Source organism: Camelina sativa, chromosome 11, assembly GCF_000633955.1.
Source record: "Camelina sativa cultivar DH55 chromosome 11, Cs, whole genome shotgun sequence".
Lineage (NCBI taxonomy): Eukaryota > Viridiplantae > Streptophyta > Magnoliopsida > Brassicales > Brassicaceae > Camelina > Camelina sativa.
Genome location: NC_025695.1, coordinates 47756928 through 47782427, shown reverse-complemented (window position 1 = coordinate 47782427; position 25500 = coordinate 47756928). Strand labels below are relative to the sequence as shown.

The following is a 25500-nucleotide window of genomic DNA, read 5'->3' as shown; positions in this document are numbered from 1 at the left end:
GAAAGCTCATTTTTAATATACTGATTTCTTGTTAAGTCTTACTCAGTCTTATGCTCTGCAGGATAGTTATGTGCTTTGCGTTCTCTTTAAGAAAAATGGGCTTGGACCAAGACATGGTTCTCAATATGGAGCTCCATATAAGGACGAGGATTGGAGTGGTGATGAAGAAGAAGATACTCAACACCTTGTAGCTATTCCTTCTGCAGTAAACGCTGGTCCTGGTCCTGGTCCTAGCAAAGAAACCAGTCTAGTTGCTACGACCTCACAATCGCACGCTGTTAAAGATTGTTTAACAGCAGGAGTGATATCAGAATCTTGCGTCTCTGATGTACCGCCACTAACTGCCACAGTGCTTCCACCTCTAACAAGTGATGTCGTAGGCTACGCTCCCATGTCTTCTTCACCTCTTCTTGAGGTTCCCCACGTACCCCACGATGATGACGATGAGTTAAATTCGATGCTAGATCTCTTTTCTGTTGTGAATGACGAGTGTTTACCTTTCGACGATTTCGACTACCCGAATGGGGTAAGCCTCTGCATCATTGCTTTTGATGAATCAGATCATTCAGTGTTCCTTTTGGTTGATTGCTTCTGAATTAATAATCTACAGGTAAGAGATGAGCCTGATGTTTATGTAAACGAGGAGGAAGCTCCAGTAGTCTTAGGAGATGGCAATTTCAGTGGAATGTTTGACCTGAGCGACGAGCAGGTCATGGAGATGGAGGATCTGATACAGCCGCCCACTCCTCCTTCTCCGGACGCTCAAGCCAGTAATCCCGATGAATCAAGAAGCTAACAACGGTCAGAGTTAGGAGCGACCGTTTAGTATTATCTTTGTTGCTCTAGTATGGAAAGAGAGTCCAAACATAAACATATGAAGCAGCTTTTAATAACCAGAGTGAAGAATGTTTTCTTCTTCTGTTGACATCTCTGTCTGCACGAAAAGAAGAGACAAAACAAAAGAATGAGAGTAACATGGAAACCGTGAGAGATGTGTGGAGCCAGCTTTTCTATGTTATGTTTCTGCAAAACTATGTTGTTGTCTGTGTAGTCTTAAAATTTCATCATCATCTAATTGTGGGAAAAACCTTTTTGCTTTTTAACTTGTGTAATATTCCATGGATTCTGATAGTTTCAACTTTCAATTATAATCAGAATAAATCTTATGTCCCGGAATGTCAAAAAGAAGAATTATGCTCCAACTGAAACCCTTCCAACAACAACAGAGGTGTCTCACGTTGACTCCTACAGTTACTTGACTTTGTGTTTTTAGTGGTTGGGGGTAAGTTGAAAGTAAAACAACGGAACGTTGTCGTTTTCAGAAATAGTCCACGTGTCTTTTTTGCCAATAAACTGAATTTAAGGAGCATAGAGTTAGAAAACATAATATGGGGATGTAACTTTAAAATTAAAAAGTTACGAGGGGCTTTTTATCGAATTTATTGGTTTTCCAAAGCATAGGACTTTCTTCTTTCCGATTAAAAATCCTTTTTATCCTCTCTGAAAAAATCAAAACTTTCAGAGAAGAAATCGTCGCAACCAAAAAATGGCGAGCCTTGTATTCAATACGCCGTGGCTCAGGGTTAGGTCTTCACCGGAGCTTGCTCCTGCTTTCCTCAGACGCCGTCATTCTTCTTTATTATACAGTTCTCGTCGAAGCTTCGCGGTGGTTGCTTGTTCTTCTTCACCCGGCAATAATGGTGGACCTGTCAGAGTTCGTTTCGCGCCTTCTCCCACTGGTAATCTCCATGTAGGTGGAGCAAGGACTGCTCTTTTCAACTACTTGTTCGCCAGGTTCGTGGTGGTAGTGTGATCTGGTCAAAGGAGTCTTTTGTTGAGAGTTTTGGGGTTTGTGACTGACTGATGGGTGTTTTTTACAATACAGGTCTAAAGGAGGGAAATTTGTGCTGAGAATTGAAGATACGGATTTGGAGAGATCAACTCGTGAATCTGAAGCTGCTGTTCTTCAGGATCTTTCATGGTTAGGTCTTGATTGGGATGAAGGTTTGCTTCTTCTTCTTCTTCTTCTTCTTCTCTATGCTAACTTTAGAGGGTTTTTTTCAATGGTGATGTAATGCAAATTGGGATTGAAATTTGCAGGTCCTGGGGTTGCTGGAGACTTTGGTCCGTATCGACAGTCTGAAAGAAATGCTCTTTACAAACAATATGCAGAGAAGCTTTTAGAATCTGGTCATGTCTATCGCTGCTTTTGCTCCAGTGAGGTGAGATTCTTCAAAATTCGTTAACACCCTATTGCTTGTTGTCTCTTTTGGTTTTTTGACTCTCTTGTTGACTCTACTTAAATGCAATGTTTATACAGGAACTTGTAAAGATGAAGGAGATTGCAAAGTTAAAACAATTGCCTCCAGTTTACACTGGGAAATGGGCAACCGCTACTGATGCTGAGATAGAGCAAGAGTTGGAAAAGGGCACCCCTTTTACTTACCGGTTTCGTGTGCCAAAGCAAGGGTCTTTGAAAATTAATGACTTGATTCGTGGCGAGGTATGTTTTCTGTGGTTACCCTTAATCGATTGTTATATAGGATAAATGTTATAAAAAAAAAACACCTGGTTTGGTTATTGACCATGTGTGATAGTGTCTTGAAGGTATGTTGGAACTTGGATACTCTTGGAGATTTTGTGGTGATGAGGAGTAATGGCCAACCTGTTTACAACTTTTGTGTTACGGTAGATGATGCTACCATGGCTATTTCACATGTTATAAGGTTACTACTCCAGTGTCTTTCTTTACTTGTTATTTTAACATGTTTGAATATGATCTTTGATCTAATCAATTAACAACTTTCGTTTCAGGGCTGAAGAGCATTTGCCTAATACTTTGAGGCAGGCTCTAATTTACAAGGTAAGCACTAACTTTTGTGTGTTTCTTTCAATTGCTTTAGAAAGCTATCTTATCCTAAAGATTTGATTTAGTGCTGTTTGCATCAATCAATGGTAGGCTCTAGAGTTCCCGATGCCTCAGTTCGCCCATGTTTCTTTAATTCTAGCCCCGGATAGAAGTAAACTGTCAAAGCGACATGGGGCAACATCTGTAGGCCAGGTGCTTATATCTGTCATTGCCTATACTTTGGGTTAATCATAGATTAGTCAACTGTTGATCTTCATCTAATTTCTGCTTTATCTTCGTTTGAATATAAAACAGTACAGAGAGATGGGATATCTGCCTCAGGGAATGGTTAATTATTTGGCACTCTTAGGATGGGGAGACGGCACTGAAAATGAATTTTTCACACTCGAGGATCTTGGTAGATTATTTTTGTTGACTATAACTCTGCTTTGTATAATCTTTATCGTCATCCTTTTCTGATTTATTTGTTGACTGTTTGTTCTTGATCTGCAGTTGAAAAATTCTCGATTGAACGTGTCAACAAAAGTGGTGCAATTTTCGATTCTACGAAGTTAAGGTATAGAATTTGCTTAGCTGTTTCAAATTTCGAATTCTTCTTTTTTCTTGTTTTTCGTATCTCTTTTTGTTCTCTACTTTTTACTAATAAATAGCTTCAATGTGGCGTAACCATAAACTCAAAGATGGATGAATGGTCAACATCTGAGGGCACTTCCAAATGAAAAACTAACAAAACTTGTGGGTGAGCGATGGAAGAGTGCTGGTATCTTATCAGAATCCGAGGGGAGTTTTGTAGATGTAAGGTTTCTAATCATGACTCCACACTTTCTTCTGATTCTAATATATAAAAGGAACAACAGATATTTTCCGTACAGGCTTACCGAATTTGAGCTTGTTGTTGAAGTACAGGAAGCTGTCGAGCTTCTCAAGGATGGGATTGAGTTGGTGACAGATTCAGACAAAGTACTGTTGAATTTGCTTTCATATCCTTTACATGCTACATTGGCTAGGTAATTTATCAAACCGTTTTTTCCTCCTGCATCACCTCTTTCCTTTCAATAAACATTTATTTTACTGTTTTCTAAATCTCTGAGCTTGTGGTGATTTGAATTTTTCTGCACCTGATGCAGCCCTGAAGCTAAGCCTGCCGTGGAAGACAAGCTTCATGAAGTAGCAGCCAGCCTCATAGCTGCTTATGACAGCGGTGAGATTCCAAGCGCTTTAGCAGAAGGACAAGGTGCTTGGCAGAAATGGGTGAAAGCCTTTGGCAAATCATTGAAACGCAAAGTTAGTCATCTCTCTAATCCAGTTAACGCTGAAACAAAACCTGCTTAACTTGACTGAACAAACCTTACAAGAGATTATCTGATGCTGGTTACAGGGTAAATCACTTTTCATGCCACTACGAGTGTTGTTAACGGGAAAACTCCATGGACCTGAGATGGCCACTAGTATTGTTCTGATTCACAAAGCTGGAAGTCCCGGTATAGTGGTTCCTCAGGCTGGGTTTGTATCCATGGAGGAACGGTTTAAGATTCTTAGGGAGGTAGACTGGGAAGCTTTGAACAAAGGTGAAAGTGTGCCTATTGAATCTACAGCCACAACAGTATCAACCTGAGAAAACTTTCCTTCATTTTTCTTCAATTTTTCGGTTAGTTGGTGAGAAAGACAGCCCAGAGATTTTGATTCCTCGTGCCTTGTTTCCCGAAACAAATAATGGCACAACGAAATTTGTAGATTATAATGTATCATCAGCAAAGCAAACTTAGGAACAAACCAGAGAGCTTGTAACATTATCCAGGCCAGTTTTAATTTGCTTTCAGTGCTCTGTTTTCTTGACATATTCTTGTTGTTTATTTTGGTCTTTCTCTCTTAAAGATAAATCTTATAATGGTTATGGAAACCTAACTTAGGCTTTGCCAATTAGAGCATAGTCAGACTGTTTCAGGCTAGACCCGAGTGGTTTCTGATAAAACGGAGTACCAAACAGAGTTTTGAGAGGTTTGTGTGGTGGGGACTCAAGTGAATCTGACCACATAAACACTCGAAAGAGAATCTGAAAGACTCAAACTTCAAAAGCATCAAAGCTTAGAGTAATAAGAAAAGGTTTGGACTTTTGCCAATAGGACTGAAGGGAAATCTCACCTTATCCACACTCCAGCCACAATCCCCTATTAAATCTACTCCACGTCATCATCATCCTCATTCATCTCTAATACTAAAATCTAATCTTTCCCTTCATCACTCACCAATCAAACTCAAAAACTCTTGATCAAAAAAAAAAAGAGAGATCTTTAATGGCGGCCATGAACTCGAGTGTTCTCACTTGCAGCTATGCAATCTCCGGTTCCGGCTCAGTAGAGCTAAACCAGAAAGCGGGTTTGGCGAATTCATCGGTTGGGTTTGGTCAGAAGAAACAGATGGTCATGCCTGTGATCAAAGCGCAACGAGTTGTTGGTGATGATGTTGATGGATCTAATGGAAGAAGATCCGCCATGGTTTTCTTAGCAGCTACACTCTTCTCCACTGCTGCTGTTTCTGCTTCGGCAAATGCTGCCGTCTTTGATGAATACCTCGAGAGGAGCAAAGCCAACAAAGTAAGTTCATCGAAAAGTCTCTGAATCTTGAACATCTCTAAAGATTCTAAAGGTTGGAAATTTTTGATTACAGGAACTTAATGACAAGAAGAGATTAGCAACAAGTGGAGCAAACTTTGCGAGAGCATTCACTGTTCAATTCGGAAGCTGCAAGTTCCCTGACAATTTCACTGGCTGCCAAGATCTTGCCAAGCAAAAGGTTTGTCTAAAATGTTTTCTTTTTTTTTTTCTGAGGAAATAATCAAATTGAAGAGATTATAATGTTCTTGTGTCGTTTTTCTATGTTTGCAGAAAGTTCCATTTATCTCAGAAGATTTGGCTTTGGAATGCGAAGGCAAAGACAAGTACAAGTGTGGTTCCAATGTTTTCTGGAAATGGTGAAGAAGTTCGTTTGTTTTAATCTATTCTTATATAAATCCAACAGTGTATCTATCTCTCTCTCTATTCATGAAAATTCGGAATGTCCATTTGAATTTATCAAAGTTAAACTCTATTGAGAGAGATTAGGAAGTATTATTGCACACGCGTTGATGAAAGTCTAGCAAAACTGGTTAGACTTTCGTTCATCTTAGCATAAACATCTGATTGAATTATACAATGTTCATCAGATACATAGTAAGTTTTGGACTAAACTTAGTTTTGTTCAAGTTAAAATATACCCTAAGTTAATAATACCAATCAAGCAAATAGAAGAAACCAAAAAGAGTAGTACATTTAAAACTGTAATCTAACTTTACCAAAGAACCTCAACAAAGTTCTTCACCTTCGAGAACATAAAAAATGTGCAAATAGTACAAACAAATGACTCAACTCAGACTCGACGCTAAAACAAAAAAACTTCCTAATAAAACGACCCAAAAAAGAAAAAGATGACAATGAGTTAATAAGAGTGTGTTTATACGTACAAAAAGAGTGGGACTTGAAGTAAGTCTTCTCAAGCGATGGCGTAAGTGAGAGTTTCTACTTCATTGGGTCGCCAAAGTGACTTTTGAACAGCGAGCAAACCTTCTTTTTCTTTAAGATAAGTCATGCGAACTTCCCATTTCATTGCCTTCACCATTGCTTCCACTTCCTGAATTGTTTCCGCATCGTCCCGGACTATCAGTTTCCCTTCTGGTCTCAAAACCCGATCCACTTCCGCTATCACCGCCGTTAGATTGCACCTGTAAAGTTGAATAAGCGTTTGTTATTTATTATGTTTCTTTTTTTGAAACAGAGACTCTCTTTCTAACAGAACAAACCTTTGTTTGAGTTTGGAGAAAAGATGGTCGGCGTGAAGAAGATCGTATGATCTCGGGTAAGTACTGAAAGATTCACACCAATCGTGGTAGACACCGAAGAGTCCTCGTTCATATATTATTGCAAGTGTGTCTGGTGAATCTATTGGAACCACATTCATGACCCACACTTTCAAATCTCTTAGGGCTGCCGCAAAACTGCAACAAGAGAATCAACACGAACATTAACAAGAGAATTTAGATACGAATGAAAGCTGTAAGCGTAAGCAAATCATGTTTACTTACCCTCCATAAACAGCTCTCATGTCCATCACATTTCTAACAGATGCCCAGTTGATTCCTAAACCTTTAAGGTATGATTTGGTCACTACGCGTTTCCAGTGCTCATAATCAGCACTGAAATCCTCCGGTGCTGCTTTTCCATAAACTCCAGTCTGAGAACTCGATAACCAGAACGGTGGTTTCTCTAATCTCGCTGGCCATTGCTCGGGCCACTGAGATCCACGTTGCGTTTTGTCTTCTGGCGCGGTGTGCATGCATGCTTGAAGCGGCACTTTCCTACAAAAACCACACGACAAAACATGTATTTGTAAACGTAGACCGCCAGCTTTCTAAGCACAATTGCAAAATAATTGAAAAATAATTATACCAAGATGCATTTGGATCATCAGAGTCGGCACAAATTGGAGGTTGCGGTTCTGATCTCTTTGTGTAGCACTCATTTGAAGTTGGCTTTCTGTAAGTAGCAACACCTACTCCGTTGATAGTGTCTTTGTTAATAGATACAAGTTCCCAGCACATTTTCTTAATGAGTTCACTCATAGCTGCAAAAGTCGCCAACATGAAGTGTGAGAAAACATTCTCCAATGCAATTATATAAGAAACATAACGTTTTTTTACAACCTTTCCAAATTTCAACATCTTCAGTCTTCTTCTGATAAACTGGAGTAGCAGACCACACAAAGAAGCCACCAGGTCTCAATACACGGTTAAGCTCTAGAAGGAGTTTACCACCTGCCATGTATTGTGCACACACAAACATCAGAACCAGATAACATAAAGTTTGACGAACCAATAGAAAGAGATGTTTAAGATCCAGAAGTTTTCCATTCAAAGACTACATCAATCGTGGCTATGCTGCTAACCTTCAATGTGCCATGGCACTCTACAGCGAGCACAATGAACTATGTCAAAAACTCTGCCGGGGAAAGGTAGCCTTGTCGTGCCCATAACTGCAGAAATGGCAGGAATACCCCTCTCAAGAGCAAACTGCACTTGAGCTTCATGTTCATCTTTAGGTGCGAGGGACATAGTGATCACATCTCTGTCAAAAAGGAAACCTCCAAAGCTTGCAACACCACATCCAACATCCAGGATCACACGAGAGCGATTACCCCATGCAATAGCAGGGACAGACTGAAAGCAAATTTTCATCAAAAGGGGAACTTCATAAGCACATATACTACCCCTAAAGTAATCAAAGTACAAAACGATTCAGGCTTTTTAACAAAATAAGGGAGTAGAAAACAAGTGGTTGCGTAAAAGAAACATGGGTATGGGTTATAAAACGATTATACAAAGCAGTTATCCAATTCAGACTTCCTATTTTATAACAAAAGAATTACATCTGAATACCAACCTCCTGTATGAAATCGATGTAATGAAGAGCACCATGCTTGAATTGGGTTCCTCCACCAGGAAAAGTTAGATACTCACCGGTAACTTTAACCCAATTTTGATGCCCCTTATACTCAGCAAGCTTGGTATGAGGGACGTTGGTGTACCAGATCTGCATAAATGAAAATGGTGGTATTAGGTTCTTTGCCGATTAAAATACGTAAATAGGAAAGTCAACAAATTCAACAGACCTTTTCTCGACTTTTAGGCCACTCAATTGGCCGCTTGTATCCTTCAGGCAAAGGAACAAGGCAGGTGGGTGGGCTGTCTGGACAATGCCTCTCACGATGCTCATAATGTTTAGTACTCGGAAGACTCCTAATGGCTTGCACATTATCGAGACACGGAATGTAATCCGGTCCAGCTGTTGTATTGCATAGTGCCCATTTGTAATCAAGTTTATCCCCAGAAGCCTTCTGAGCTTCTTTCTCATTTTTGGACTCTGTTGCCTGGGTTGAAAATGAACCATTTTGTGTCGTAGTTTCATTCAGTAGCTCTAATTGTGCCCCAGGAGGCGAAAGATCACCTGAGGTCTCGTTTTTAGGTTGACCCTCCTGCTCTACTTGAACATCCACATTTGGCTCAGTGTTTTCCTTCTCAGTCTTGGTTTCAGTATCTTGGTTGCCAGTTTTGGTTTCTTTATCATCATCACTGGTTTTTTTCTCACCGTTATCAGACTCAAACTGCTTTTGGTTTTCATCATCCTCACCCGACTCATTACCCTCGGTTTCAGGTTTAGTTTTCTTTTCATTTGCGTCAGGGTTTTCTTCATCTGGGTTGTCTTTCAAATCTTTCTTCTCATCTGAATCACCTCCTCCATCACCATTTTCTGACTTGGAGTCATCTTTTTTATCTTCCCCACCTTGGGTCTCACTCTTTGTCTCACCGGATGGAGTAGTAGACTCTTCTTTCTTCTCCTCTTCCTGGTTCTCCTGCCTACTTGAGCTCTCATCCTCTTTGGGCAAGCTTCCATCACCATCTCCTTTTTTATCCTCATTCGGTGTTTCACCAGATGCGTCTTCAGACTTCTGACCATTGTTGCCTTCCTCTGCAGGTGGTGGGGTCATCTGTTTCTTTATCACATCTTTGTTGTCTAGAGAAACCTCTTCAACGCTCTGAGCAGGTCCAACAGAAGATGATGTCATCATCCAGATCCCGACTAAGCATAGTGCCACGAAAACAACTACTGTCACCGTCGAGCAATAGTTTGACGAGGGCCTCCTGTTATCTATCCTAGTATACCTCGGTTGCGCCATGCTTCTGATTTGAGCAACAGACGATAACAATTCGTGTACGCCTATAGAGAAACAGAGAATTGGATGTTAGGCGAGCAATAATAAGATCTCTATATCATCTAATCATATTTCTTGAAGATGCAAGCATATATGAGCTAGATTATGACTTAACTTCAATCCCAATTACAAACTCGTTATGATTTGAGTTCTGGATACGAGTAAAAAGCTAACAAGGCGGAGTTGGTATGTAACACAGATGGGAACAAAAGGTAATGTTCAACAGATCTGCTTAATGTACACTAGCCATTAAAGTTTAACCCAGATTACAGACGAGCCATCAAACGAAAAATCTCAAGAACAACAACAAGAAAGAAAAAGAAAAAAAAAAAATCAATCAACAGATTAACGAAGAGAAAACAACAGATCCGGAACAGATCTAAGGTAGAACCACAATTATTCTTCTAACATCATCGAGATCATCACTAAGCAGCAACATAAGGTTAACAAAACAAAAAGAGTAAATGTACGTAAGGCGGACCTGATACAGGCGAGAATCAATGAGAGGACGGAAGGAAGAGATGAGAATCCGAATCTCAATTTCGAGCTACGGACGGAGCCATTTTGATTCACTTTCTCGAGAAAACTCGAATGTCACGGGAGAGATGAAGGAGATAAAGAAAAGGTGTGTGTGTGTATACATTATTAATTACATATATAGAGGTTAAATTAAATCTCAATTTATTTGTTGATCTTTTACGATTTCTTTAATTAATCCACAATAAAAAGAAAAAAAAAATCTTAATTGATGAACAAATAAATATAATTAGTATTTAATTAAATTTAAGAATTAGGGGACAAAATTTAAAAAAAAAAAAAGGCTTATATTTAGATGGGATTTGTCATCATCACAATAAGCGGAGAGAACTACGGAGTAGCCGTCAATTTAGTAGTGGTCGAAAAATCTCTAATTACTTTAATTATAATTAAATTCGTTTTAGTCAATTGCTTAAGACCTTAGCATTTTTATTTGTATTTTAACTAATTAGAAGTAAGCATATATCATCATGATATATAAATCAAGTTGTTGAGGAGTGGTTACTACGGCATGTTTTTTTTAGCTAAAAATCTAATTCACACTTTTTAAACTTTACTCTTTCATTGAATTTTTTTTGTTTTTTTTTTTTGCAATAGTTACACTTTCATATATAGTTGTTATAGCTATCTTCAATCTCAATCCAACGATTTATTTAACTTGTTGGGAGGGAACAAATGTTTTTAATTACAATCAAGACCCTCTAGTTTCCCTGTTGATCGGCCACCCAGTATTAACGTGTATGACCCCGATACGATAGGTATGTATGTTTTTCTATTTTTACTCATCTCGGAGAGTTGGAGAAGATAGTACTACTGAAAACCATCGTTTTCATTTGTCAACTACTAAATAACACATCTAACTTTGTGATGTACTTGCTTATACAAATAAATGCTTATGATTGAGACATGCATGTACAAACAAGTTAATCAATATTAATAGTATTAGACATTGAACACAACATGTCGATAATTGAGAAGAATTTAATACACCGGTTTGTTTAGTTAAAATAATTACAGTATAGACATGTTGCCGGATCATCTTAAATGCGTTATTATTTTTTTTTTTCATTCAAAAAAATTTGGGTCATTTCTTGATTTATGCGTGTCATTTTTGCGCATGTCATGCTAATCTTCCCTGTATCGTTCCAATTTTATCAAATATTCCCGAAGGTGACAAATGCGTTATTAAGAAATTGAACGATGAATGTTGCAGTGTCGACAATGGCGGACCTACGTAGGAAAGAGGTAGATCACCAGACCTGGGTAAACTAATTAAATAATTATTTTTACATGTAATTCTACAAAGTTTCAGTAGCACAGATGGTAAATTCTTTAGTGTTGACCTTCCCAAACTAGGGTTCAAACACCAATATGACACAAATATTTTTTCAGATAACAAAGGGTTTGAATGGTAACTGCGGTCAGAGCGGTCAAATCCATATGCGGTCTGGACCGCTCTATTTTTGGGGTGGATTACAGACCGTTGCGGACCAATTCTATTTGTATGCAAAAGTAGTATGCAGCGGTCTTGTCTCTGCTTTATTTGGACCGCACCATTGCGGACTACATTTGCTGAATGATAAGTAAAAAGTGGTCCAGTCCGCAGACGGATTTGTCCATCCCAACCGCTGGAACTATTCACACCCAAAATATATAGTGGAATCATGTTTCCTAAACATATAAACATGAATAAGTAGTGCACTAGTTAAGAGCATTACTGGAGAGTAACCGTGTATCGTTACTCAAAAAAAAAAATATCTTTATTGCAGATTTTCTTTTTTTATTTATTTTTTAATATTTGTTCTACTAAATAAGTGACACTTGTGCTATATGTTAAGAGTATGTTTTTCTTACCTCTTCTCTCTCTTATTTTTATTAATTTTTTAATAAGAGTATTGGTATGAGTAACTATCAGTAATGATCGTCTAATATCCTATGTTTTCTAAGTTTAATTACATTGACAAATATGAATAGTTAAAATTTCGTAATGACAGTAGTACTCCCTCCGTTTCAAAATATAGGATGTTTTAACTAAAGCACGCAGATTAAGAAATTTTTACTTTTAACAATTTCAATCAATCAGAAACAATACTGCATAATATAAAATACTAAACTAATCTAAAAGTTGCATGGAAACTTGAAAACATCCTATATTATGAAACAAAAAACTTTTCTAAAACATCTTATATTTTGAAACGGATGGAGTATTGTTTTAACTATTCCTTTCAACAGTTTGTTTGATTGGTACTGCACCATCGTGTTCCATTATGGTTCTTTTATTGTTTCAAATTTGGAATTAGCTAGTAGCATCTTTCTTTTGTTTTCGGAGGTTTCAGATTGGTGTTTTATTGTTTATCTTTTGATGAGGTTTATCTTTTTATTTATTTATTATTAACTTAGTTAAACCATCCAGAAATTAACGCATCTAGATTTAGTTTACTTATCTTTTTTACTTTTTCATTTTTTGCTGGGAACAAATTTAAAGCGCAAAAACAAAAAGAACATGAAGCACCAAAATTATTACTACAACTTTATTATTGCGCCGAAAATTCAAGAAAGGCAGCAAAAAAAATACAAGAAAAAAAAAAAAAATCAAGAAGGAAAAAAAAGAAAGAAAGAACAAACACATCAAACGTTGAAATAATACGATGAGTCACTCGTACTGCGAAATTGATGTATTTGTATAGTGAGGAACATGTGAAAGATCCAAAATTTGGAGGTGGATTCGTAATTCCCAGATCTCTCTCTACACTTCACTGCTCTCTCTCACTGCTCTCTCTCTCTCTCTCTCTCCGAAAGATCCGATCATCATCAACTGTTTTCTGGTAAATCATTCTATCTTCTTTCTCGTTTGAAATTTGGAAATCACGCACGAGCTTCATTAGTGCGATTTTGATTTTGGGTTTAAGAGTTAAAAGCGTTTTTTTTCTTTCTTTTCTTTACCATGGGTTAGTTTAAATTAAATTTCCTGATTTTGTTTTGTTTCCTGATTTGGATGACTTCGGATTGAAGAAGAAACTATATCATTAAACACACATCGACGTTACAAATTCAATTGCCAAAATTAAGGATTTTGATTGGTACGTTTAAAGATAAAACCTTTTTTTTTTTTTTGCTTTTGCCAGATTCAATGACTGACTAAGAGATATTGTTACAGTTTGTGACTGCTCAGTTCAACAAACACTGCAATAACAATTCTTTGTTGAGAGAAGAGAGTTGATGTTATCTCTGGCATTCACTCTAATAAGATGTTTGGTGGGAGAAGTCACATACTCAAAGGCAGTGTATCACTTGCCTTGGTTATCCTCATTCTTCTTGTTGTAATTCTCCTTGTTTCCGAGAAAAACCCTTTTCCTACTTCGTCTCTCTTTGACATAAAAAGTCAGTTTTCACCTTCTTCTTCTTCTTCAGGTATTTTTTATATGCTGTTCCTCCTAGCTTTTCGTATTCAGTTTTTGGTTATAATGTTCCAAACACTTTGATCTCATTCTTTGAAGATATTATAGTCCTGTTGTGGTTTTCTGTTTCAGTTTGTAACTTTGCGAAAGGGAGATGGGTAAAAGACAGGAAGAGACCATTGTATTCTGGTTTTGAATGTAAACAGTGGTTATCAACCATGTGGGCTTGTAGAATAATGGGCAGACCTGATTTTTCATTTGAGGGTTACCGGTGGCAGCCTCAAGGTTGCAACATGCCACACTTTGACAGATTCACTTTCTTGAGAAGGTATGGTGTGGTATGGCAGCACACTCTTACTTTTAAGTAATAAAACATTCTTGAACCTTACTGCAGTGTGATGTAATTAGATTGGATTTTGTGTGAATGTATTGTAGTGGAGCAAGTGTTTCGAAATATCTCAGAATTGCTTACTGCAACTTTTTTTTTTTTTTTGAATTTCCCAGAATGCAGAACAAGACGATAGCATTTATAGGAGACTCATTGGGACGGCAACAGTTTCAGTCCCTAATGTGTATGGCCAGCGGTGGTAAAGATAGCCCAGATGTTCAAAATGTGGGGTGGGAGTACGGTTTGGTGAAAGCCAAAGGAGCACTCCGTCCTGATGGTTGGGCTTATCGGTTCCCGACAACAAACACGACGATCTTGTATTACTGGTCAGCTAGTTTATCAGATTTGGTACCGATGAACAACACAGATCCACCTCGTCTTACTGCAATGCATTTGGACCGTCCACCAGCATTCATGAGAAACTACCTTCACCGTTTCGATGTATTGGTTCTAAACACCGGTCACCATTGGAACAGAGGTAAGATCGAAGGAAACCATTGGGTGATGCACGTTAATGGAACACGGGTCAAAGGTGAATACCTCAAGGATATCAGAAACGCCAAGGATTTTACAATACACAGCGTTGTGAAGTGGCTAGATGCACAGCTTCCGTTGCATCCACGGTTGAAAGCTTTCTTTAGAACGATATCTCCGAGACATTTTAAAAACGGAGATTGGAATACAGGGGGAAACTGTAACAACACAGTCCCTTTATCTAGAGGAGGCGAAATCACAGGCGATGATGGATCCATTGATACGACAGTTGAGAGTGCTGTGAATGGGACTAGGATAAAGATTCTTGACATAACTGCACTTTCTGAATTAAGAGATGAAGCTCACATCTCAGGGTCAAAACTCAAACCTAGAAAACCAAAGAAGGCGAGTAGTAACGTGACTACAACTCCAGTTATCAACGATTGCTTGCATTGGTGCTTACCTGGGATCCCTGATACTTGGAATGAACTTTTCATTGCCCAGATTTGAAGTCTCCAAACATCACAAAAGTTAGTTCACAGGATTGTCTCTGTTTTGATTCTTTGTTATAGAAAGATTTTTTTTAATTCTTTCTGGGAGAAGAAGAAAAGGTTCAAGCCAGTTCTTACAAATAGGGATTTTAGAAGGTTTTTGGAACTGATACATTTTACAGATATATATATGATCCATATGTGTAATGATTACAACAATCTGTTTTTTTTTTTTCTATACATGAAGAAACATTGAAACAAATCTTTTTTTGTTAACCGAAAACCCGGTACGATTTCGGCACGGTTAAAATTTAATAATTGGAACTGGACCGGTTTACGGAGTAGAAGAAGAGAAGACTCTTTAGTACTCTTATGTCAAAAATTCGTCGTCTGAATTTTTCAAAAAGATGGCGAGTTTCGAGAAATTCGAACCCATATTTGGGGAAGTAGTACCCGAACGATCGGATCCGGGTACGGGTCTTCTCCGACGATGTCTCTTCCACGTCTACGCTTCCGATTCGTATAACTTAACAGTCCATGTCACTGACTTCGTCTCCGGCGTCTGGACGACGATCCTCTCCGTCTCGAAGCTAGATGATATGGTTCGTTTACTCCTTTCTTTTGTTTTTTCTGCTGTGGATAAACAAACCATTGATTGATTCATCTCAGTGGCTTGTGATTAGGATTGCTCTTTGAATTTTTACTTCGCATACTTTGATTTGAAAACAGAGGGATACTGTTGGGATTGGTGGTTCGTGGTCTGAGTTCGTCGATTATACTGTAGCTTCTTTGAAATCAGATAATGTGAAGCTTCTTCTCCTTGGATCAAATTCAGTTTCTAATGGTAACTGTTTTCCTTGAGCTTATGTTTAGTAGTTTACAATTCATTATCTGTGTTGGTATTCTTAGTTTTGTGTGTTTCAATCACATAATTTTGTAGGTGTTGAGATTGCGCGATTAGTTTCTCAGAAGGCCAAAGGAATGCCTCGCATAATACTACCTCTAACAAAGATGGTGGACTCATCATCTGCTGCTAGTGAGGCAATGGCTAATCTGTCTTTCGAGTTGTTCAGAGCATTCAAGAGCAAGCAGCACCTACAAGGTATAGGAATTATTACAATATGAGGTCATTTGGATGTTCTTGCAAATAAAGACCAGACACTCTTCATAGTAGTAGAGAATGCTTATTTACACTATCGAATGTGCCATTCATGTGCTACACAATATGGGTTTATTTGGAATTCAAGATAGTGTTAACCGTAAATAAAGGGAATTCGTTTTTAACTCTAATGTTTTGTCCTTGTACACTCATTTGTTCAATCAGGAGAAGTGAATTCTTCAGCTGCAGCAATTGATGAAAAGGTATCTTAGGTCTGGCAGTTCTAAATGGTGTTTCTTTAATAACACTGTAGCAGTACTCGGTTCTTACTTTGGTTGAAAAATCTCGATTGTATTGTGATTAGGACAAGAGGGACGGTGGTACCGATAACAAACTGGAACGATACTTCTCTGGAAAGCTAGATGTTATGGCTCCATCAACAGATAACCAGCAAGACTCTCCCGGTTAGTCATGTTTAACCACATTTAGTAATATATTTTCAACTCTTTTCCCCAGAAAATCTTATATGTAAACAATAATCAAAAGTCTTATATGTATTCAATGATCATCAACGTCACCATATTTATCATTGTATCTTTTGGTTGCAGCCAAGAAATCTGCCCGAGAAGCTAACACAGCAAAACCTGTTAAACGAGTTCCTGCTCACCGAAGGTATATACATATCATATCCTATTTAAATCTCATGCAACATCCATATTAGTATCGATAGTCTTGGTCTGAAAATAGCTTTGGTTTTTGTAGAACGCGTAAACGCGGTGCTCTTCTGCAGGATTCAGAAGAAGAGGACGGCTGATTGGAACAGAACATAATCTTAGACGACACTTTAAATCCATCATCAGCTCTTAGTAACACACTGAATCGCCTGGGATGTATGCTTATGCTGATGATAATTTCTCAGGTCCTAATTTCTCCTCTTTTGGTGATTCGATTATGTAAAAAGAATCTGTAAGGGCAACGTAGATTCCTTGTGGACACATACTATAAGCAATTTTTGAAAGATGAAATAGAAATAAAGTTGAATCTTCCTTAGTATCATTTATTCATTCATATCTGCTGTTTCCAATTATATGAACTAAACATTTACACCACATACCAGTTCAGACCAATACAAATATTATACAGTTTCAGTTGTGTCTCAGAAATATAGATTCTCCTCTTCCATAGATTCTCTAACTGCCTTCAAAATCCATGGCTTGAGTTCCTTGGTGGTAACTATGATCCCTGTCTCGTGAGCAAGATACTTTCCTTTCGAGAAGTCTAGAGATTTGCCTGCAGCATCGCACACTACGCCTCCAGCTTCTGCACAAGGTTATTTTGTTCACTTCTGTTTATTAATAATAGTCATCTCGTAGTTTTAATTATACATTATAAGTGACATAAGTGGGTATTAAATCTAGATCCCTTATGTGCTTGGTAAACTAGCGAGCAACCCATTGCTTTGTAATGTGCATTCAGGCCAACAGTTTTTTGCATTGAAAAGGGTTTTGTACCTGTGGTGATGATTGAACCAGGAGCATGGTCCCATATACACTCGCGGTATCCACTGAGCGTGAAACGCAAGTATATTTCTGCGTCTCCTCGGGACAAAGCTGCATACTTAGCTTGGCTATCGATCCTTACAGGTAATGCTTTGATCCCGAGTTTCTACTCTTAACCGTAAACAGTTTGTCTTAGTAGTAAGAATTCCACTTGGTTATTATAGCCTACATAAGAGCAGACTGTGATAGAAAGAATAAAGATATTACCTTTGCAATGGTACCATGGATGAGAATTGGTTTATGGTATGATTCCAAGAACTTCGCTTCTTCGAGATTCTCATTGCTACTCACTTTCACCTGTCAACATAGCTTTCACTCTCTTTAACACTACCAGACAATTGCAGATTTATCATGGTTGAGCTTTGGATAGGTAAATGATACCTTCTGTGGCGGAGAATTTCCTTTGAGAGGTTGCACGTAAGTCCCTGAACCCGTTGTAGCAAAGAAAAGGCAGCCAACATCTTCAGGGGAAGACTTATCCGTCTCACAAACCGCAGAAGCCACGGGAAGATTTGGGCAAGCCATGACACCGAGCACCACTTTGCCTTCCACAAGCAAGGCTAATCCCACGGCGTATTGCTCTCCTTTTACAAATCTAAGAATGCAGAGAAATTCATTAAACCGGTTTCTAAGGTAAAGCATTGTGAAAGCACACAGATTACAGAGATTTGTTACCCTTTGGTTCCATCTATAGGGTCAAGAATCCAGTGGCAGCCGCTACAACCGCCTTCTGATTTACCGCAGTCTATAGCGTTTAACACGTCATCTGTGGATAGAGGAGAGCCAGCGTACGATTCCTCAGAAGCTAGAGTATCTTTCACAAGCTTGGTAATACCTTCTAGGAACTCCTCACTTCCCTTCTTTCGCAGATCTCCAGTTTCCTGTAAGAATTTTTCCCAGACATAAGTACGAGAAAACCCGAGTAACATGTACGCTATAAAACCTTGGATTAACGGGTTTCTGAGTCATTTCACCTCTTCAGCTACTAATGACAGTTTTTCAGGTTGGAGTTCCCTCTCCAATACAAGACTAACCACAGCTTGCGAGCCTGAAGAAACCATCCATAAATGGGAGAAGTGAAGACATTTTCTTGATTGATTCTAGAGAGAAGCCGACACTAGCAAACCAGAAACTTGAATTTGAATGGGTAAAGCAAACGACGAGGTACAAACCGTAATCAGCTGCAGTAACCGGACTTCTATCGGATTTACTCCATACTTGGGATTGCAGCAGAGTCTTCTGCACCTCCTGATTCATTACATTATAAGGTTTGTTTAGTTTCAACGATACATGTAAGCTCCATGCTTTGATTTTCTAGTTCCAAATTGTTACTGTAATTTATAGGTGATAGTATAGCTCAATGGTGGATAAGAAAGTAGTCGTCGTTACCTGGCTGAGACAAGCAGCTAGAGAGACGGCTTTCTTTGCAGCGGCTAGCTCCTTCTCATAAGACATTGAAAAGCTTCAAGACTGTTATGTATATAAAAAAAAGCTTATACTAGTATGGTTTTATTTAGCCAATTTATAGTCATTATTATTATATATTTGTGCATGTCACTAGAAGATGTTATAGTCCAAGACTCCAAGGGAGAACGTAGAAGTAGTCAACACTGATATATAAAATAGAGTTTCGTGCGAGACGGAGTTAGTGGTGCAAACCGTCTTCCACGTAATGCCAGAACAAGTTGACGTTTAAAAAGAGGAAAATTAAAGATAAGAACTTACAGAATATGTAGACGTAATATAATACTATATTATCATGTAGAATATTTCACGGATTTTTGTATCAATTTGCATATTGTAATAATAATAGTCGTTAGAAAATTACAAGAGTGATCATAGTCCATTGATCGTTAAACACTAAACAAATTGGATACCTAATCAATACACTAATAAGCTCTCTCTCTATATATGATTTGTTATTTGATATATTATATAAGAAGACGAAGTTTCGTGGAAGATTCGACCGGAGTGTAAATCATTATCATAATTGTGAAGTGTTCTTCTTTGTGTTAACTCTTTAAGAAAGAAAGGTCTTTTCATTTTGTCCTTTTTTTATATGCGACAGAGAAAGGCATCATCTTTTTTCTATTGCCGAATTAACTAAGTCACGTAGCAATCAATAGCTACGTTTCACATATTTCTGATTATTAGCATAAAATAAACTTTAATAAAGTAATTCAACGAGCTCTTTCTTAACACCAAAACTAAAGATAAATTAGTGTTTTCTTATATATCAGAGGTGAGATATACGTATATTTTTTTTTAATAAATAGACTGTGTGAAAAGAACACAGACACAGACATAGTATATATACCCAAAGACAACAACAAAAATAATAAGTATATTACAGTTGCGTGTTAGTGAAGTTTCACAGAAGCAGTTTTCTCTTCTTCCTCTTCTTCCTCTTCTTCTTCTTTAATTGATTCTCTTACTGCTTTCAAAAGCCTTGGCAACAGTTTCTGCGTCGTTACAACAATTCCTCTCTTGTAATCAAGATACTTGCCTTTCGAAAAGTCCAACGGATCCCCAGCTGCATCAGTCACTTTTCCTCCCGCTTCTGCAATTTCACACATAAGCATTTGTGTGATCTTTCATTTGACCAAAAGCTATGTAGATAAGAAGAGCTAAATAGGTTTTACCTGAAACGATGATTGAGCCAGCGGCGTGATTCCATATTGATTCGGGCCTTGGTTTGCGAGTAAACCTCAAGTACACCTCTCCATCTCCTCTAGATAAAGCTGCATACTTTGTCTGACTATTGATCTTGATTGGTGAGTCTTTTATCCCCAGTTTCTGTCACCAGGAGAAAACAGAGTCAAACTCAGACCAAACAGGAAGATATATACAGAATGTAAGGAAGATGTTTTACCTTAGCAATTGTGTTATGGATGGGGACAGGTGTGTGGTATGACTCGAAGAAACTCGCTTTAGCAGGATCATCTACGCTGCTTACCTCTACCTAATAGCGCATATTGATCATTTTTTTAGCAATACATTTATTTTGATGTAAGACATATTGAAACAGAGTGGTTCTGAGTGATTTACCTTCACAGGAAGAGAGTCAACACTGAGAGACTGGACATAAGTCCCGGTGCCAACAGAACCATAGAAAAGGCAACCAACTTTTTCAGGTGAAGACTTGAGTGTGTTACCAGCAGTTGATGAAAAAGGAAGCTTAGGACAAGCCATTACACCAAGTACTACTTTGCCTTCCACCAACAATGCTAATCCTATTGCATATTGTTCTCCTCTTATAAATCTACATATTGGAATTTCACAAAAGCTGTCAGTTTCAAGTACTCTTATGATAGTTCAATAATGTGAACAATATATGAAACGAGATGAAGCATTGTGATCAGGGAAATATCAGTAACATTTTGAGTCATTGAGGGGGGACTCACCCTCTAGTGCCACCTATAGGATCCAAGATCCAATGGCGACCCTTGGGACCACCTTCTGATTTACCACGGTCTATAGCATTGAGCACATCATCGGAAGATAAAGGAGAAGCAGCATATGATTCATCACTTGCAAGAGTATCTTTCACAAGCTCTGTAATGCGAGCCAAAACATTCTCAGCAGCAATCTTCCTTAGCTCACCAGAATCCTACACACACATAAATTATATAAACAAAATCAGCTTATAACTTCATTCAAGAAAAAAGAACCTGCAATGTTTTTTTTTTTTTTGCATTAGTTTTGGGCACCTCTTCAGCGACTAAAGAAACAGGTTCATTCTTGAGTTCCCTTTCTAGTACAAGGCTAACCACCGCCTGCGAGCCTGAAAATAAAAGAACATGTCTTTGTTTTCTTTCATGAGCCAAGACAAGACAGATATGAAAAATCTAACATTTAGAAAAAGAAAGAGAGGGGGCTAAAACCATAATCAGCAACAGTAACAGGACTATCATCAGATTTGTTCCAAACGTCAGTTACCAACAGAGATTTCCTCACTTCCTGTTAAAAACAAACCAAAGACATTTCACTTTTGATTAAAAAAAACCTGAGATGAGTTAGTTAGTAAATAATAGGTACACAAATCAAAACCCATTGAAATCTCAGAGATAATACAACAAGATTGAAAATTTCAGATCCCCATTTTCATTTTGTGATAAAATCAAAATCCGGATATCAAACCCTAATCAGAAAACACTCAAACTCAGTTGACAGTTTCCAAAGAAACAACAACATTCTTCTTACTCTCTTACTTTATTTTATCTATTTCCACAGAAAGAGTTTAAAGAAAACATCTAACTTATCACGAACACACAATCTTCTCCAATGTCAACGACCCAAAAAAAAAAAATGTAAATCGAGAAGTAAAAGAAGAACATGTGTACACGATCCATTAAAGAGGATAGAGATCGTACGTTGCTGAGACGAGCAGCGAGAGAGACAGCTTTCTTTGCAGCAGTAAGCATTTCATCGTAAGACATTAGAATGAACGAAGTTGAAAGAAGAAAGAAGGAATAGAGATAACAAAATCTCTATAAGAATCGATTTTATATCATAAAACCTCTCGCGACTCTGAACCAACTTCTTCTTCTTCTTCTTCTTCTTCTTCTTTCTTCTCAATTTGTTTTTTAATTCATTTATTAATTTTCTTGGTTTATTATTTATAGTACGTAAATAAATTAGTAGTTTGTTTGTTTAGTATTAATAAAATAATACATTTGTTGTTCCAATCTCTACCGTTGTGGAAAAGTAGTCCCCTACCGTTAAGAGACAAATGGAAATTTCTCTCTTTAATTATATATTCACCCAACAAAAAAAAATTAAAAAAAATTTTAGTATTAAGTTTTATTTTATATTCTGAAGATTGCAAATTGCCTTTATTTATAGAAAAAAATCAGAATGAGGAAAATATAAATAGATAAACAATCCAAGAATGAATTGGTCCAATGGGGAAGATATTTTTCCTTACAAACAGAGTTTTTTTTTTTTTTTTATGGAAAGATATATACTGTTTTAGATATTTCTTTTAGTAGTAAATGTTAGACTTATATTGTATTTTTTTTTTTGCTAAGATATATAGTATATGATATATCACCAAAATGATCATTTTTGGGTTTGTTCGTTGTATTTGTTCAACTTAAAACTTTTTTTGATATGCTTTTATTCCAAAGAGGTTTTGCTTTACTACAATTACTATTTATTTTTTTTTGTAAAGAAAAAGAACCATAGGGAAGAATATGTTCTTCTTTTATTTTATCGCCACTCGTCAGATAAATGATTAGAGCTACATTATAATTAAATTATGGTACAAATTGCTTTTAAGATAATTTTAAATGACGTGATAACACTTGTGTCTTGTGTGGCTCCGTCTCCTCAATCTTTTGGTTGAAAACGGGTTCTTGTGTTTGTCATTAACACAAAGTATCTTTCACATAACTGGGTTTAAGACCAAAACATACGGTACAGATAGTGATATATAATTCGCATTTAAAATGAGATTATATGCACTTTAGTGTAGATTTGAGATTTGTACTCGTCCATTTTCTTTAAAAATGTTTGATGGTGGATATATTATTGGGGAATAAAATCTCGAATTTTAGCTTTTTTTTTTCTTTTGTTGTGGATTAAAAGTATTTTATATGTCGCGAAACAAATAATACATGATAATTGTGGTTAGGACGGCCAAATCCATCTATGGTTTAGACCGTTTCATTTTTAAGGGGATTACAGATCGCTGCGGATCAACTCGTATGTAAAAGCAGTCTACAGTTAGTCTGCTGCGGTTTTGTCTTTGCTTTATATGACCACATCACTGCAAACTACATTTGCTGAATGGTAAATAAAAAGCGATTTAGACTGCAGACAAATTTGTTCGCACCAACCGCTCCAACCATTAAATATTTACACATATATTGATATATACGGAAAGATTCTACTTAACGCGCTTACTTCCGTATTAAGATAAAAAGTAGTCTACGCGCTCTAGACACGTCGGTGACTATTAACCTTAAAAGGCCTTCTCTGGCCCATATTGCCCCAAACTAAACATCCTTTTCCCATTATACTTGGCCCAGCCCAAACCAGAGATTAATGTTTTTATTTGAATTACGACAAAAATGGAAGAAATTCTCACTTTTGGTTGAAAGGGAAGTGAAAACAACAGTTACTACTGGTAAAGAAAACAAAGAACGAGAGAAGAAAGAAAGGATCATCAGAGAGCTGAAGCTTTCTCTTGCTCAGCTATGGACTCACGAACTGCTTTCAAAAGCAGTGGCATAAGCTTCTCATTAGCAACGATAATGCCTGTGTCCAGATCAAGATACTTCCCTTTCGAGAAATCCAGTGGCTTTCCCGCTGCATCCGTCACAATTCCACCCGCCTCTGCGCACAAAAGAATCCGATATTGCATTCATTATCAAACCACATTCTCATATCAGTGTTGTAACATAAAGAGAGAGAGTTTTATGTTAACCTGTGACAACTATAGCACCAGCGACATGGTCCCAAATCTTTTCACGGTATCCTTTATGAGGAAACCGTAAGTATATAGCTCCATCTCCTCTAGATAAAGCTCCATACTTTGCTTGGCTATCGATACGTACAGGTGGTGCTTTGACACCGAGTTTCTGTACATAACAAAAGATAATAACACGATCAAATGGATGCACATTAATATAGTTTGTTCACTAGGATCACTTGGCAGGACAGAGATGCAATTTACATTGGCAATGGAGCTGGATAAGCCGTGTAGAGAGTGAGCTCCTTCAAATGACTCGAAGAACGATGCTTCTTCAGGATTCTCAACCTTAGAGACTTGTACTTTGACGGGAGAAGATTTTGAATCTAGGAGCTGCATATATGTCCCTGAGCCAATCGTAGCAAAGAAGAGACATCCAATTTCAATGGATGAAGAGTTGTTGTTGTTGTTGGCTCCAGCTATGGATGCTAATGGCAAGTTTGGACAAGCGAGCACACCTAAAACTACTTTCCCTTCCTCGAGCAATCCTCGTGCTACTGCGTACTGGTCTCCTCTCAGAAATCTAATATGACCAAACAAGCTCAGTATCAGAAAATAACATTTGCTATGACAGTCAATCACTTTACCAATCATTCTTTGAAATAAGAAGATTTGTAGATACTTTTAAAACTTACCCTTTAGTGCCATCAATAGGATCCAAGACCCAGTGTCGACCATTTGGACCGCCTTCAGATGATCCACAGTCAATGGTTCTGAGTAGATCATCTGTGGACAAAGTAGAACCACCAAACGATTCCTCGGTAGCTAAAGTGTCGTTCACGAGCTTCGTGATGCGCTCAAGAGTATCCTGAGAACCGTCCTTGCGTAGATCGCCTGAGTCCTATATAGATAATTTTGGACAATGTGAGTCCTAAAACATAGAACACAAGATGAGCAATGTGAGGGAGTGTTGTAAAGCTGTTTTCACCTCTTCGGCCACCAATGATAAGGGTTCAGAACTGAGCTCTTTTTCTAAGACTAAACTAACAACTGCTTGTGAACCTGAAACTCAACATAAGACAGATTGAAAGCGTGAATATTTCGACCTCAAACTATGCGAATTTTCATTTACAATCTCAGTAAGATTCAAAGAGAGAAACTTTCTTAAACAGTGACAGTAATACGCTAACCATAATCAGCAACGGTCACTGGACTTTTATCAGATTTTGATTGAACATCTGATTGCAACAGAGCCTTTTGAACTTTCTGAAACAAACCCAGAACAAACAATGACAGATTCTGTTAAAGAATCAAAGAAATGAAAAGAATCAAATGAATCATTACACTATATATCACTAGAATCTAACCCCAATTACAGATGCAATACACAACATTTCAAACGAAATTAGGAAAATTACAAAATGGGTTTACTAAAGAATCAAACTTTAGAATATGGGTAATGATTAAAT

At 37.6% G+C, this 25500-nt stretch overlaps 9 protein-coding genes and 1 long non-coding RNA gene across 17 annotated transcripts in view; 6 read left to right on the top strand and 4 right to left on the bottom strand.

The window, feature by feature from the left end:
* The window catches only part of LOC104729064 (NAC domain-containing protein 82-like), a 4891-nt gene extending 3721 nt beyond the window's left edge, over positions 1–1170 (top strand). Inside the window, exons 2-3 of the mRNA XM_010447961.2 lie at positions 62–526; positions 611–1170. Coding sequence (XP_010446263.1) covers positions 62–526; positions 611–796 — 651 coding nt within the window. The 3' untranslated portion in view covers positions 797–1170. The remainder of the gene's footprint in view (positions 1–61; positions 527–610) is intronic.
* LOC104727035 (glutamate--tRNA ligase, chloroplastic/mitochondrial-like) lies at positions 1490–4707 on the top strand. The gene is made up of 13 exons (XM_010446029.2): positions 1490–1794; positions 1886–2004; positions 2101–2222; positions 2321–2503; positions 2608–2726; positions 2815–2863; positions 2960–3061; positions 3164–3266; positions 3362–3425; positions 3550–3664; positions 3776–3876; positions 3997–4153; positions 4248–4707. Exons 1-13 carry the CDS (start codon positions 1547–1549, stop codon positions 4482–4484), a joined length of 1719 nt encoding a protein of 572 aa, XP_010444331.1. The 5' UTR covers positions 1490–1546; the 3' UTR covers positions 4485–4707.
* Positions 5077–5979, top strand: LOC104727034 (photosystem I reaction center subunit N, chloroplastic). The gene is made up of 3 exons (XM_010446028.2): positions 5077–5463; positions 5537–5662; positions 5755–5979. Exons 1-3 carry the CDS (start codon positions 5164–5166, stop codon positions 5842–5844), a joined length of 516 nt encoding a protein of 171 aa, XP_010444330.1. The 5' UTR covers positions 5077–5163; the 3' UTR covers positions 5845–5979.
* LOC104727033 (probable methyltransferase PMT26) lies at positions 6151–10316 on the bottom strand. Its single transcript, XM_010446027.2, has 9 exons — positions 10152–10316; positions 8570–9675; positions 8341–8490; positions 7847–8117; positions 7605–7715; positions 7351–7525; positions 6987–7259; positions 6705–6899; positions 6151–6626 (listed from the first exon to the last, which is right to left on the bottom strand). The coding sequence occupies exons 2-9, from the start codon at positions 9632–9634 to the stop codon at positions 6398–6400; spliced, it is 2469 nt and encodes an 822-aa protein (XP_010444329.1). The 5' UTR covers positions 9635–9675; positions 10152–10316; the 3' UTR covers positions 6151–6397.
* Positions 12751–15188, top strand: LOC104727032 (protein trichome birefringence-like 14). 5 transcript variants are annotated; one of them, XM_010446024.2, is made up of 5 exons: positions 12752–13032; positions 13223–13287; positions 13365–13618; positions 13738–13933; positions 14110–14977. In XM_010446024.2, the coding sequence occupies exons 3-5, from the start codon at positions 13456–13458 to the stop codon at positions 14975–14977; spliced, it is 1227 nt and encodes a 408-aa protein (XP_010444326.1). In that variant the 5' UTR covers positions 12752–13032; positions 13223–13287; positions 13365–13455. The 5 variants fall into 5 exon arrangements, with proteins under 5 accessions (XP_010444328.1, XP_010444326.1, XP_010444325.1 ...); XM_010446023.2 differs by having other exon boundaries at positions 13220–13287; XM_010446026.2 differs by lacking the exon at positions 13223–13287 and having other exon boundaries at positions 12751–13032.
* LOC104727029 lies at positions 15319–18060 on the top strand. Of its 3 annotated transcripts, none has more exons than XM_010446020.2 (10): positions 15319–15560; positions 15688–15802; positions 15899–16060; positions 16283–16320; positions 16422–16521; positions 16666–16729; positions 16820–17386; positions 17534–17700; positions 17781–17859; positions 17961–18060. In XM_010446020.2, the coding sequence occupies exons 1-7, from the start codon at positions 15366–15368 to the stop codon at positions 16869–16871; spliced, it is 726 nt and encodes a 241-aa protein (XP_010444322.1). In that variant the 5' UTR covers positions 15319–15365; the 3' UTR covers positions 16872–17386; positions 17534–17700; positions 17781–17859; positions 17961–18060. The 3 variants fall into 3 exon arrangements, with proteins under 3 accessions (XP_010444322.1, XP_019088704.1, XP_019088705.1); XM_019233159.1 differs by having other exon boundaries at positions 17951–18060; XM_019233160.1 differs by lacking the exon at positions 17781–17859 and having other exon boundaries at positions 17951–18060.
* LOC104727030 (SAL2 phosphatase) lies at positions 17089–19098 on the bottom strand. Its single transcript, XM_010446021.1, has 8 exons — positions 19006–19098; positions 18789–18864; positions 18591–18664; positions 18292–18497; positions 17998–18211; positions 17824–17913; positions 17569–17722; positions 17089–17377 (listed from the first exon to the last, which is right to left on the bottom strand). Exons 1-8 carry the CDS (start codon positions 19069–19071, stop codon positions 17214–17216), a joined length of 1044 nt encoding a protein of 347 aa, XP_010444323.1. The 5' UTR covers positions 19072–19098; the 3' UTR covers positions 17089–17213.
* Positions 18412–19156, top strand: LOC104727031. 2 transcript variants are annotated; one of them, XR_758157.1, is made up of 3 exons: positions 18412–18545; positions 18620–18884; positions 18961–19156. It is a non-coding gene; the product is annotated as an uncharacterized LOC104727031 (long non-coding RNA). The 2 variants fall into 2 exon arrangements; XR_758156.1 differs by having other exon boundaries at positions 18620–19156.
* LOC104727027 (probable SAL3 phosphatase) lies at positions 19825–22194 on the bottom strand. Its single transcript, XM_010446019.1, has 8 exons — positions 21990–22194; positions 21501–21576; positions 21327–21400; positions 21021–21226; positions 20665–20878; positions 20489–20578; positions 20259–20412; positions 19825–20176 (listed from the first exon to the last, which is right to left on the bottom strand). Exons 1-8 carry the CDS (start codon positions 22053–22055, stop codon positions 19977–19979), a joined length of 1080 nt encoding a protein of 359 aa, XP_010444321.1. The 5' UTR covers positions 22056–22194; the 3' UTR covers positions 19825–19976.
* LOC104729063 (SAL1 phosphatase-like) lies at positions 23606–25425 on the bottom strand. The gene is made up of 7 exons (XM_010447960.1): positions 25408–25425; positions 25222–25330; positions 25020–25093; positions 24727–24932; positions 24296–24614; positions 24047–24200; positions 23606–23955 (listed from the first exon to the last, which is right to left on the bottom strand). Exons 1-7 carry the CDS (start codon positions 25423–25425, stop codon positions 23786–23788), a joined length of 1050 nt encoding a protein of 349 aa, XP_010446262.1. The 3' UTR covers positions 23606–23785.

Bases quoted from the DNA above. Each gene is read 5' to 3' on its own strand.
- LOC104727032 (XM_019233158.1), top strand. From the start codon at position 13,456: ATGTTTGGTGGGAGAAGTCACATACTCAAAGGCAGTGTATCACTTGCC. The intron at 13,619-13,737 runs GTATTTTTTATA...TTTCTGTTTCAG, and splicing joins ACCTTCTTCTTCTTCTTCAG to TTTGTAACTTTGCGAAAGGG. The intron at 13,934-14,109 runs GTATGGTGTGGT...TGAATTTCCCAG, and splicing joins AGATTCACTTTCTTGAGAAG to AATGCAGAACAAGACGATAG.
- LOC104727035 (XM_010446029.2), top strand. From the start codon at position 1,547: ATGGCGAGCCTTGTATTCAATACGCCGTGGCTCAGGGTTAGGTCTTCA. The intron at 2,005-2,100 runs GTTTGCTTCTTC...TGAAATTTGCAG, and splicing joins AGGTCTTGATTGGGATGAAG to GTCCTGGGGTTGCTGGAGAC. The intron at 2,223-2,320 runs GTGAGATTCTTC...ATGTTTATACAG, and splicing joins GCTGCTTTTGCTCCAGTGAG to GAACTTGTAAAGATGAAGGA.
- LOC104727034 (XM_010446028.2), top strand. From the start codon at position 5,164: ATGGCGGCCATGAACTCGAGTGTTCTCACTTGCAGCTATGCAATCTCC. The intron at 5,464-5,536 runs GTAAGTTCATCG...TTTTGATTACAG, and splicing joins AGAGGAGCAAAGCCAACAAA to GAACTTAATGACAAGAAGAG. The intron at 5,663-5,754 runs GTTTGTCTAAAA...CTATGTTTGCAG, and splicing joins AAGATCTTGCCAAGCAAAAG to AAAGTTCCATTTATCTCAGA.
- LOC104727029 (XM_019233160.1), top strand. From the start codon at position 15,366: ATGGCGAGTTTCGAGAAATTCGAACCCATATTTGGGGAAGTAGTACCC. The intron at 15,803-15,898 runs GTAACTGTTTTC...ATAATTTTGTAG, and splicing joins ATCAAATTCAGTTTCTAATG to GTGTTGAGATTGCGCGATTA. The intron at 16,522-16,665 runs GTTAGTCATGTT...TTTTGGTTGCAG, and splicing joins TAACCAGCAAGACTCTCCCG to CCAAGAAATCTGCCCGAGAA.
- LOC104727033 (XM_010446027.2), bottom strand. From the start codon at position 9,634: ATGGCGCAACCGAGGTATACTAGGATAGATAACAGGAGGCCCTCGTCA. The intron at 7,716-7,846 runs GTTAGCAGCATA...AATACATGGCAG, and splicing joins AGTGCCATGGCACATTGAAG to GTGGTAAACTCCTTCTAGAG. The intron at 6,900-6,986 runs GTAAGTAAACAT...CTCTTGTTGCAG, and splicing joins ATGAGAGCTGTTTATGGAGG to TTTTGCGGCAGCCCTAAGAG.
- LOC104727027 (XM_010446019.1), bottom strand. From the start codon at position 22,055: ATGTCTTACGATGAAATGCTTACTGCTGCAAAGAAAGCTGTCTCTCTC. The intron at 21,577-21,989 runs GTACGATCTCTA...TGTTTTTAACAG, and splicing joins TCGCTGCTCGTCTCAGCAAC to GAAGTGAGGAAATCTCTGTT. The intron at 21,227-21,326 runs GTGCCCAAAACT...ATGTGTGTGTAG, and splicing joins TTTCTTTAGTCGCTGAAGAG to GATTCTGGTGAGCTAAGGAA.
- LOC104727030 (XM_010446021.1), bottom strand. From the start codon at position 19,071: ATGTCTTATGAGAAGGAGCTAGCCGCTGCAAAGAAAGCCGTCTCTCTA. The intron at 18,212-18,291 runs GTAACAAATCTC...CTGCATTCTTAG, and splicing joins CCTATAGATGGAACCAAAGG to ATTTGTAAAAGGAGAGCAAT. The intron at 17,378-17,568 runs GTACAAAACCCT...AACCTTGTGCAG, and splicing joins TGGTTCAATCATCACCACAG to AAGCTGGAGGCGTAGTGTGC.
- LOC104729063 (XM_010447960.1), bottom strand. The intron at 24,201-24,295 runs GTAAATTGCATC...TGTTATGTACAG, and splicing joins TATCCAGCTCCATTGCCAAT to AAACTCGGTGTCAAAGCACC. The intron at 23,956-24,046 runs GTTAACATAAAA...TTTTGTGCGCAG, and splicing joins TGGTGCTATAGTTGTCACAG to AGGCGGGTGGAATTGTGACG.